Source organism: Mirounga angustirostris, unplaced genomic scaffold (assembly GCF_029215605.1).
Source record: "Mirounga angustirostris isolate CCGP_5_RB_7025 unplaced genomic scaffold, mMirAng1.0.hap1 SCAF_3, whole genome shotgun sequence".
Taxonomy (NCBI): Eukaryota; Metazoa; Chordata; class Mammalia; order Carnivora; family Phocidae; genus Mirounga; species Mirounga angustirostris.
This window is the reverse complement of record NW_026991711.1, coordinates 163156496-163168892: the sequence shown is the minus strand read 5'-3', so window position 1 is coordinate 163168892 and position 12397 is coordinate 163156496. Positions and strand designations below refer to the sequence as shown.

General features: G+C 35.6%; 1 protein-coding gene and 1 pseudogene across 3 annotated transcripts in view; one reads left to right on the top strand and one right to left on the bottom strand.

The window, feature by feature from the left end:
• The window catches only part of CARF (calcium responsive transcription factor), a 102532-nt gene that overhangs the window by 48734 nt on the left and 41401 nt on the right, over nucleotides 1–12397 (bottom strand). For 2 of the 3 annotated variants that reach the window (XM_064586935.1, XM_064586936.1), the window contains exons 9-13: nucleotides 11841–11961; nucleotides 8470–8613; nucleotides 6513–6746; nucleotides 4378–4540; nucleotides 2518–2581 (exon numbers count right to left, since the gene is read on the bottom strand). In XM_064586935.1, coding sequence (XP_064443005.1) covers nucleotides 2518–2581; nucleotides 4378–4540; nucleotides 6513–6746; nucleotides 8470–8613; nucleotides 11841–11961 — 726 coding nt within the window. Of the gene's footprint in view, nucleotides 1–2517; nucleotides 2582–4377; nucleotides 4541–6512; nucleotides 6747–8469; nucleotides 8614–9020; nucleotides 11818–11840; nucleotides 11962–12397 lie in introns of those variants that run through there. The other variant, XM_054506056.2, reaches the window with a different exon arrangement.
• Nucleotides 8956–9494, top strand: LOC123838382 (translation initiation factor eIF2 assembly protein-like; annotated as a pseudogene).

The window sequence follows — 12397 nt, the reverse complement described above, 5'->3', positions numbered from 1 at the left end:
ATTCTTCAGTTCTTAGTTTAAAAGCCACTTTCTCAAATGTTAGTTCCCTACTCCCTAGATTAAGTTATATGTCTGTCACTATTCTCACACAATTTTGCACAACTCTTTTATGGCACTATTCATAACAGTAATTAGAATATATGTGCTTAGTGTCTTTTTCTCTTGCTAAATTTGAAATTCAATGAAGCAAGAAACTTATTCTTTTTTATGTCCAGCATTTATCACAGTGAGTAAAATATGTGCAGAACAGATGAATAATGATAAAGAATTTGAAAGTTATTCTCTATGCACAGTGACTTTTAAAGGTTAAACAGCCAAAGAATAAAGAAATAATTGTACTGTATACAGTTATTCATTAATTTATTCTAAAGCATTTATTTAGATGTTAACTTTGTAGCAGGGATTATGCTAGGCACTAGTTATGTTAACTTGAATAAAATATAACCCTTGCCACTGAGTAGCTCAAATCATAATGAAAGATACAGATATGTAAACAAAAGGATACCATGTTAAATGCAGGGGTAAGTATAAAAGAATGAATGCCTAACTTTATATAGGGGGTGAAGTTAAGAGAGCACTTAAAGCCAAATAGATTGATTTGAGTAGTGAGAGGAGTTAGCCATATAGAAGCAGAGAAAACACATTTCCAGAAGAGAAAAAAAAAAAAGGGTAAAATAAGCCTCGAATAGTAAGAGAACACAAGAGTAAGAGCATATGAAAAAAGCAAACCATATAAAATGGACAAAGTTTCCTGATCAAGGTATCTTAAGGTTATCACTACTGGAATTAGCCTAGCTTTATAGTAAGCTGTACTAGCAGTTGGCCTCAAAATTTTAATCATAAAGCATAAAAGCCTATTATATGAGGAAATTTATTTTTTTTTAAGTTTATTTATTTATTTTTGGTAATCTCTACACCTACTGTGGGGCTTGAACTCACAAACCCAACATCAAGAGTCATATGCTCTTGTTATGGCCCAAAGAGACAGGAACAACTATGTTAGGATTTGTCAAAATAATTATAGCTGTTTAAACATATATACTTATATGTTACTCATATATACTTCTTCATATATGTTATTTAGCTATAAGAAAGGATGAGATGTTGCCTTTTATAATGACATGGATGGACCTAGGGAGTCTAAGTAAAATAAATCTAAGTAAAATAAATCAAACTTCTCATGAGAAAAACAAATACCATATGATTTCACTCATATGTGGAATCTGATAAACAAAACACATGAATAAACAAAAAACAGAATCAGACCTATAAATACAGAGAACAAACTGATGGTTGCCAGAGGGGAGAGGTGGGGTGGGATGGGCAAAATGGGTGAAGGGGAGTGGGAGAAGGCTTCCAGTAATGGAATGAGTAAGTCATGGGAATAAAAGGCATAGGGCTGCCTGGGTGGCTTAGTTGGTTGAGCATCTGGCTTTGGTTTCAGTTCAGGTCATGAGATTGGGCTCCATGCTCAGTGGGGAGTCTGCTTGAAGATTCTGTCCCACCACCCCTCCCTCCCCTCTCAAATAAATAAATAAATCTTAAAAAAAAAAAAAAAGGCACAGCATAGGGAATATAATCAATGATACTATAATCACAATGTTTGGTGACAGATGGTAGCTACACTTGTGGTGAGCATAGCATAATATATAGAGAAGTTGAATCACTGTGTTACTCACTTGGAACTACTGTAACATTGTGTGTCAACTATATTCAAACAAAAATTAAAAATAAGGGGTGCCTGGCTGGCTTAGTTGGAAGAGCATATGACTCTTGATGTTGGGTTTGTGAGTTCAAGCCCCACAGTAGGTGTAGAGATTACCAAAAATAAATAAATAAACTTAAAAAAAAATAAATTTCCTCATATAATAGGCTTTTATGCTTTATGATTAAAATTTTGAGGCCAACTGCTAGTACAGCTTACTATAAAGCTAGGCTAATTCCAGTAGTGATAACCTTAAGATACCCTGATCAGGAAACTTTGTCCATTTTATATGGTTTGGTTTTTTTCATATGCTCTTACTCTTGTGTTCCAAGCTTATTTTACCCTTGTTTTTTTCTCTTCTGGAAATGTGTTTTCTCTGCTTCTGTATGGCTAACTCCTCTCACTACTCAAATCAATCTATTTGGCTTTAAGTGCTCTCTTAACTTCACCCCCTATATAAAGTTAGACATTCATTCTTTTATACTTATCTCTGCATTTAACATGGTATCCTTTTGTTTATACATAATATCTTCAATGTTTTCCAGTTTTTTGTTGTTGTTGTTTTAAATATTTTATTTATTTATTTGATAGAGAGAGACACAGCGAGAGAGGGAACACAAGCAGGGGGAGTGGGAGAGGGAGAAGCAGGCTTCCCGCTGAGCACGGAGCCTGATGTGGAGCTCAATCCCAGGACCCCGGGATCATGACCTGAGCCGAAAGCAGACTCTTAATGACTGAGCCACCCAGGCGCCCCCAATGTCTTCCAGTTTTAACACTGATTTTATATATTAAATATATTCAAGATAACTTACCTTCTGCAAATGTAACTGTCACAGTCTCTCTGAGAATATGCCCATTATCTGTAGTCCACTGAAGCTGAAATGGGAACATTTATTTCAGTAAAAACAATAAAGCATTTATAGTAAAAAAATGTTTTAAAATATCAATACAACTGTCATATTTTATTCAGTGATAGTATAATTGTGTTTCATTCAGTAATTACTCTCTTCACTTGTTTACATTCTCAAAATATGAGTATAGTCCACTATCCAAATACATTAGCTTCCCCAGTTCAGACAGCAAGAATTTGGATAGCAAGTATAGATGGCAAAGATCAGTGCTAACCAAATCCATTTTACTTCCTGAACTTTGGATAGTGAATAAATAAGAGAGTTTGGGTTGGAAAAGAATAGTAGCACTAGCTTAAAATCTGAATCTATTTAGTTCAGAAGGCATAATTTGGGTAGTAAAAATTTGGAGAGCAAAGGGTATTGCTACTGAGATTTTTTTTTTTAAGATTTATTTATTTATTTTAGAGAGTGAGAAGGAGCACATGCAAGCGTTGGGGAGGGAGAGAGTAAGAGGCAGAAAATCCTAAGCAGAATCCCCACTGAACACGGAGCCCAAGGCAGGGTTTGATCTCATGACCCTGAGATCATGACCTGAACCGAAGTCAAGAGTCAAGACACTTAACTGACTGAGCCCCCAGGTGCCCCATTTTTTTAAAAGATTTATTTATTAGAGAGAGAGTAAGCGAGCAGGGAGAGGGGCTAAGGAGGAGGGAAAGACTCTCAAGCAGATTCCCTGCTGAGGTGGAGCCCGATGGGATGTGGGGCTTGATCTCATGACCCGGAGATCATGACCTGAGCAGATATCAAGAGTCAGATGTTTGACCTACTGAGCCACCCAGGCGCCGCCTGTCTATCTATTTTTAAAAAGAGAGGAAGGTATACACAGTATATACCCAATAAATATTTGTTAGATGAATAAGATATACTTTTACAGAAATAAAATATGTTGATTTTTAAATGAAGATTACTATTGTTATTATAGTCAGAGTTGGAAATTGATATTTCTTCTTGTGAGAGTAATAAAAAAAATTTTAGTCAAATCGTCACCTAGGGTTCACAATGTTTACATTTTAAGAAAAAGAAACTACTATTTCTTCTTTTTTTTATTTTATTATTTTTTAAAGATTTTATTTATTTATTTGAGAGAGAGAGCACATGAGAGGGGGGAGGGTCAGAGGGAGAAGCAGACTCCCTGCTGAGCAGGGAGCCCGATGCGGGACTCGATCCCGGGACTCCAGGATCATGACCTGAGCCGAAGGCAGTCGCTTAACCAACTGAGCCACCCAGGCGCCCTATTTCTTCTTTTTTAAAAAAGTTTTTATTTATTTGAGAGAGCGAGTGGGAGAGAGAATGAGGAATGGGAGCAGAGGCAGAAGGAGAAGTGGAGACTCTACACTGAGCAGGGAACCTGACACAGGGCTTGATTCCAGGACCCCAGGATCATGACCTGACCTGAAGGCAGATGCTTAACCGACTGAGCCACCCAGGAGCCCCCCCCCGCTTTTTTTTAAGATTTATTTATTTCAGTGAGAGGCAGAGCTCAGGGCAGGAGGGGCACAAGAAGAGGGAGAGAGAAACTCAAGCAGACTGCACACTGAGGACGGAGCCTGACGCAGGGCTCCGTTTCAGATCAAACCTGAGCTGAAACCAAGAGTTGGATGCTTAACCAGCTGCGTCACCAAGGCGCCCCCAAAACTACTATTTTTTTCTTTCATCACAGTTATTTATATGGCCAAATAACAACCACCCCGTTAGGCCAAATAGTAAGAGAAGTTGAGAAAGATTCTATAATAAAACAAAGAATTATAATTGTAATCATACCGTTGCTGGAATAATCTCTGAGTTATACACATTATCTCCATTTCTCAAGGATTTCTGTACCTCATGGATGTGATTTTTAATATCATTTACAGTTGGAAAAAAGGATAAATTATGTCTCTCAGGCACCTCATCAGGTTTAAATAGTTCTCTTTCTACAAATTTTCTGTGGAGAGCATAAAATAGAATAAAAACATAAATAGTAATATACTTCAGATCAAATGAGAAAATGTTCCTTTTTAGCATAAACTTCTGTAAAGCATGGTTTACAGTTTTATAATTTATATTTTTCCACTTTTAATTTTTTCCATACATTAAATCAAAGAAATCATGCAGATTAAAAGCAATATAATACTTTCATTGGTTAAATAACTCTGTATCTAGAATAAGCTTTGACATTTTTATAGGAATCATTATTGTCAGTTTAAGCATAATATGTTTTGAATGCTAACTATGTCAGGCAGTGTACTTGAACTCTTCACATCGAGGATCTCCTTTAATGCTTACTATAATCCTGTGAGGTAAGTGCAATGATCATTCCCACTTTACTCCCAATTATCATTCCAGGGAACTGAGGGCTGCTGAAGTTTAATAATTTGCCAAAGTTATACATCTAGCCAGTAAGTAAGAGAGGTTGGGCCTACACCCAGGTTATTGTATAAACATCAAGTTACACTGCTGCCAAAAGGCATCACTTACTATATAAAATATGACCCGCTTGAATTTTTTTTTTTTTTAAGATTTTATTTATTTGACAGAGACAGAGACAGCGAGAGCGGGAACACAAGCAGGGGGAGTGGGAGAGGGAGAAGCAGGCTTCCCGCTGAGCAGGGAGCCCGATGCGGGGCTCGATCCCAGGACCCTGGGATCATGACCTGAGCCGAAGGCAGACGCTTAACGACTGAGCCACCCAGGCGCCCTGCTTGAATTTTTTAAGTAGACAAAAGAGAAATATAGAAATAGAAGGCAGCATTGACACATCAATATACAAAAATACACAAAAAATTATAAAGTCCAATATTCATATGGTTTGCGCATTACATTCTATAGACCACACTGCAGAGCTGAACCATACCTCTGTTCTTAAGGTTCAAGTTTAGTAAATAATGTATGAACTTTACCAAATTTTGGCTCTGTTCTAACAATGTCCCAATGAAAATGAATATAAAATGTCTGAGAAAGCTGCTAAATGGGAAAATCACGTATTAATTAAGATATTAACCTAGGAAATACTCATCGTGTTGTTCAGACGGGACTACACAGTAACCAGTGGGAATAAGGCCAGTTAAGTACCAGAAATCATGGTGAAAGAGCACAGGTTGTAGAACTGGATCTGGATTTCAGTTCTGCCTCTACCTCTTAAGCCAGTTATTTAACCACTCATAGTGTCCGTTTTCTCTTGCGCAGTATGGAGGTAAATACACCAATTTTTTTTTTTTAAGATTTATTTATTTATTTGAGACAGAGAGAATGAGAGAGAGAGAGCACATGAGAGGGGGGAGGGTCAGAGGCAGAAGCAGGCTCCCTGCCAAGCAGGGAGCCCGATGCGGGACTCGATCCAGGGACTCCAGGATCATGACCTGAGCCGAAGGCAGTTGCTCAACCAACTGAGCCACCCAGGCGCCCGTAAATATACCAATTTTATAGACTTGCAAGAATAAATGAGATCATGATTATTGTATCCTGAGAATCAGTAACATTGGACCAGAATGCTACATGTAAACTTCCATCATACAAAGAACTATCCAGGTTCTTTTGTTATAATACAATTTAATTGCATTTCAAATAGCTTAAATAAGCATCCTGGCCTAGGTTTTAAAATCTTTGATTCTGCAAAGGCTTTTTTTTCCTGTAAAGGCATTTATTATATAATTCAATTTATATATAATTCAGAAATAGTCCAATTAGCTAAGTTTGAATATGGAATATTTCAAATGAGTAAGCTGAATCATTACTAATGGCTTGCCAAGTATCTGCTAGAAAATGATCAGTTCATAAATAAGATTTTAATAAATTAATAAATTATATTCCTTATCTCCTCTGATAGCATATATCTTGGAAAATGTCTATGATGATAAATTATTTAAACCAACAAACAAAAATGAAAAATGTAAAAGAACAATTTGTTTTTACTGTACCTTAGCTGTTTTCTTACTGCATATACTTGTTCTATTCCCTGTGACACCAATTCTTGAATCTTATGTGCTACTTGAGGATGTAGACGTGAGGGTAATGCACAATTCTCATCCCTAATTGCAGTTTCCTCTTCTTCAAGAGAACACATAGGAAAAGGAGAAGGTGGCAAAGGGAGGCAGGAAGTCTCTAATTCATGATACTGATGAGCTTGCTTTGTAGGTAACTGGACATACCACCTGACAAGAAGAAAAATTTAAAATTATGTTACTAGACAAAGGCAAGAATCATAGTTACTTATGTTAAAACTCATCAAGAAAAAGAATAATCTTTTAAGATACGATATCAGTAAGTAAATATAATAAAAATTTTAAAATGATATAAATAAAATTTAAAATGTCCTCTGATTTTTTTAAGAAAGATTTTATTTATTTATTTGTTTATTTGAGAGAGAGAGGGAAAGAGAGAGCATGTGCATGCATGGGGGCAAGTAGAGGGAGAGGGGAGGGAGAGAGGAGGAGGCAAAGAATCTCAAGCAGACTCTACACTGAGCTTGGGGCCCAATTTGGGGCTCATCTCACCACCCTGAGCCAAAACTAAGAGCTGGACAGCCAACCAACGGAGCCACCCAGGTGCCCTCTCTGCTTGACTCCTCTAAGTTGGCTTTATACCCAATTAAATAAAAATCTTTACAAACCTTTATAGACTTTCACTATGGCCCTATAGTTAAGGAGGGTACAGGAGTTAAGTATATATGAAAATGGTATTTTAAATTTCATGTTAAGTAAATCCTATAATCCTTCCAAAGGTTGGCTATAAATCACAGTCTACCAAGACTGAGCTGAGTGGGAGAATCTTATCTGACAGGAGCTCAATACACTACCTCTATTGCCCCATAGCCCCTCTATTGCACACAGCTCCTATTGCCCCAATGAGCAAGAGAATCAACTAAAAGATGAATATAGGTCTTTCATATTGAGTGCAAAAAAACAGATGCTAGGAAAATGAAATGATCTGGTAGGATACTGTTTTAATGGATACTTTTATACAAAGTGCTTGCAATGACTGATACTCATGAAATGGTGGCTTATTTAAAAATTATATGCAATGTTCTCCAAACTGAATGATCTAATTATTGGCTACTCATTTTCCATATATCCAAAAGTTTATTTTATGTATTTATTTTTTTAAAGATTTATTTATCTTTTTGCGAGAGAGAGCGCATGAGCAGGGGGATGGGCAGAGGGAGAGGGAGAGGAGCAGACTCCCCACTGAGCATGGAGCCGGACCCAGGGCTTGATCCCCCAACCCCAAGATCATGACCTGAGCTGAAACCAAGAGTTGGACACCCAACCGACTGAGCCACCCAGGCGCCCATAGCCAAAAGTTTTGTTTTGTTTTGTTTTTACAAAAGCTATATTCTGTACACTTAATCCCCTGGTATTACTGTAAATTCTTCACCTGGACTAACACATAAAGAAAAGTAAGAAAGCAAGCTAATATTTCTTCTTATGTAAAATCTGAAGCACAAAAAATATATAAAAATGGAATTTTATGTAGGGCTTAGGATTAATTTCTAGCTGGTATAGGTAATCAAAGATGGGTTAGAAAGATATACAGGTGACTGCAAGTTTGGCTCCTAAGAAGTATCAGAAACAAAGTATGAAATATATAATTATATAAGTTGCTAAACACATTATTTGTCATTTTGGGGAAAAATTTCCATATGGTATACAGAATTCTTTGGTAGGCATTATCAGAACATTTGGTTGATAAACTCAATGGCTTACACAGTGGCAAATTTTAAAACCTAGGGAACCACTAATGAGACATCTCCCTTATAAAAATCATTCTTAATGAAATAATTAGAAAACATAATTATAATTTCTCTTATAAGAAAAAAATTTTGTAAATGGCGCTAATTAATTTGTAAAAAATAAAATAATAATATAAATGTCATACCTAAGAACACCGCCAGCATCTACCAAGTTCTTCTTTAGCATGTTAAAGGCTTTTTCCTGCTCCATTCGAATTATTTTCTTGTCAATTTTGGGGTCTGTGGGAACTCTATATTCAGGAAACTTCTGTACTTTTTTAATGTAAATCCTGTTTATAAGTAAAAGTAGAATTTCTTTCATAATATAATATCAAGAAAATCAAACTTACCAAGCAGAAGTTTAAGCATTAAAGTTTAGAGAAAAATCAATTAAACTAGAAAGCATTCAGAGGATTACGTTGAAAAATAAGCCATATTCTCAGTGCGTAATATTTAGCAAATTAACAATAATCATGACATCAGTAAAAATATCTGAATATTTATGGATATTAACTTTTGTTTCTGGATTTGCCTCTTCCCAATTCTCCTGGAAGCCATAAAAAACGCATGCCTGGGGGTTCCAGAAGGGTGCTGGCAGGAGGGGGATGGGCAGCAGCTGCGGTTGCTGGAGGATGAAGAAGGCGCATGTGCTGCACTGTCAGTTCTCTGTGTGGTAGCCACTGTTCGGAAGCCTTACCATCAAGAGTGTCATTCTTCCACTCCTCAGAATGTGAAGGATTATTTACTTGATGATGGAACTCTGGTGGTTTCAGGAAGAGAAGCTCCGCCAACACGTTCCCAGCCAAACAGTGATAATAAGGCAGAAGAAATACAGTGGTCGGATGATGAGAACACGGCTACCCTTATGGCACCAGAATTTCCCGAAGTCACCACTAAAGGTCAAGAAGCTATCGATTCCCTGGGGGACAGTGTATTTCCTAAGCTTAATTGGAGTGCCCCAAGGGATACATACTGGGTAGCAATAAACAGTTCTCTGAAATGTAAAACCCTCAGTGCAGTCTTTCTATTGTTCAAGAGTTCTGATTTCATCACTCATGACTTTACTCAACCATTTTTTCATTGTACTGATGATTCTCCACATCCTTGTATAGAATAAGAGCTTGTTCTTTGAAAATGGTATGAGTTAATTCTTCAGCTTTCCATTACGTAAACAAACTGTGAAGTGACAGTTCAACCCTGTCCCTGAGTTACTGACTTCCCAAGGACTTTGTAGACCCATCTACTGGGGAGGATGCTTATAAACTCATAGATTTTCATAAACTGAAAAGAAATCGGCAAGAGGATGACTGATGAGAGCACCAGAGTTCAAGTCCCAGATAGAGAGGAAACCATCTTGGTGTCAGAAGGCTGCTCTCAGTTCACAACTTCCTGTTACCCCATTCTGTCAGGGTGGGAGGCAGTGTGAAATCAATACTTCTTTATATTCATATACATTAAGCAGGGAAAAAATGGAGGGACTTTCCTACTTGTAAAAATAAATTATAAATAGATCTTAAACATAAAAACAAAAAAGAACAAAAAACTCATGCCTGGATTACTTTAATAGCCTCCTTCCTTGTTCCTTAAATCCACTTGATATATTAATGCTACAATAATTCTTCACATTTGTACTTTTCTGTTGAAGAATCTACCTGCTTTTTAATCAAGTATGAATTTCTTGGCAGCATTCAAGCCATCCCATATGATTCTAGCTTATTTACCTAATCTTACTTTCAATTACTTCAAATGTAAAATTGCTTTTTCGGTGAAGTTTATCATTTCAATGTTCCTTCCTCCTCTGATACCAAAATCACACCATATCTTTATTCATGTAATTTCCTGGCCTACAGTATCTCCCCTCTAATTCCTTACCTACCCAAATTCAATCTAAACTTTAGCATTCAGGTTAAGTTGCACTTTCCTGTTAAAGAATTTGCATGGATATGTTCCTTCTCTGATGAGTTAGCTAATTGACACATTTGGTACTATATACTATACCATTATGTTTTCCAACAGTTTTTTGTTTTCTGATCTACCTAAACAATATTTTAAGTTCCCGGTGAATAAGTAAAATCTTGTACCTCTTTCAGTCCATGGCACCCAAAGTATTGCTGGGCACAACAGATACTCAAAAACTACTTGTAGAATGACATAGGGAATAAAATTATTTCTTTACACATAGAGACTTTCTCCTAAGTTAGATCTAAAGTTTTATATTGCTTATATTTAAAAGCAGTTAAAAGTTTTGCTTCACAGTCAGGTTTAAATATTGCCTAAAGTTAATATTATCAGATTAAACATGAAAAGTCTTCTGAACTAATTTGAAAAACTTGAGAATGTGCAGGTTTGTCATATAAGATATGATGCTGAAATAAAATGTTTCAAAGATCAACTATACCCAACCTTTATATGTTATCTTTTTAAATTTTATCTGAGAATTTAACACTTTCAATGTCTAAAAAAATATTAGAAAGAACATTACAAAATCTTGTATTGCTTCAAATTCTTCATTCTCTCCCAAAGCAATGACCAATCTGTAGTCCTAGTCTATCTAAAACTTATTGTGTTGATCTCATACATTGATAAAATCTCTCTAAAGAGCAATCATCTTTATAACACCTGTAAACATTTAAAATAATATAACCTTTGCCCTAGCAATTTCATTTCAACAAATTTATTCTACTGATATACTTGCACAAGTATACAAATAGGTATAATGTTATTAACTGCAGCTCTGTATATAATAATAAAGAATACTTTTCAGATCCTACATGTCCATCACTAGAGGACTAATTCAGTAAATGACCACCCATCCATAAATGTAATATTGTATGGCTATTGAAAAGAAGGAACCATGAAACTAATATGTCAATTATATTTCAATTTTTAAAATAACTAAATGCAAAGAAGGAACCCTTCCTTTTATATGCAGATATGGAGACAATTTTGAGATACACTGGGAATGAAATAACAAAAATAAAAAGAAAGCATAGAGTGGTATATGTCATTACATTCACATTAGTGTGAAGCAATAGTTGTGCAGTAAATAACCACAACAGGCATTCAAAATAGAAATAAAGCAATGTGAATTCACAGCAGGAAAGAAGGTATACTACTACCTAACCTTAAGGAAAGAAAATATTAGTAAGTTTTACTGAGATTTCAACATTTATGAGTGTAAAGGAGGATATATACATATATATGCATGCACATACACAGAATATCTTTGGAGGGTTGCTCAGGAAGCTGGTAAGAGTTGTTGCCTTAAAAAGGGACATAGGACTAATGAATCGTTGAACACTACATCAAAAACTAATGATCTACTATATGCTAACTAAACACAATAAATAAATAAATAAATAAATAAAAAGGGACATAGGGCGTAGAAGTAAAAGGAAACTTACATTGTACTGTATATTTATCGGCACTGTTTAAACTTAATAAAAATGTGCATATTAGATATTAGAAAATAAATACTTTTTATAATAAAAAGGAAATTAAAGAAAATAAAGCTTACCTGGCTGGACAAGTGGCTTTGTAGAGCTGACAAGACCTGCTCTCCTGCTCACTGATTTTTTTTAACTGGAAACCTTTTCTCCTTGGCCCATACTGACACTCCATTACCACGGCTCTACTCCCTGTGGGCCAAAACCAACTATTGATATTAATTCAAGTATCCATCTGTTCTGGACACTAGAATAAAAATAACTTGGTGGTGGCAATGTCAAAATTTACACTTTCAATTACACAACTTTAAGGAAAGAAAACATCAGTAAGTCTTACTAAGTTGTACAAACACATAAGTTTAAAAGTTTATTATAATATTTACCAAATGTACATTATGGTAAAGAAATTTGCAAATACCACATTTACTGAATGTTAACTGATATTTACATACATACGGTTTTTAATAATAAAATGTCACCACTTTATAAGTAGAAATTAGCAAAAGCTACATTTGTTAGTAAATATTGTCATGTAAAGTTTTATTTCCTTTTATAGTTATTTCCTTATTTCTATTTGTACTGTTAAAATATAGTTCCCCCTTATTCATGGGGGATACGTTCCAAGACC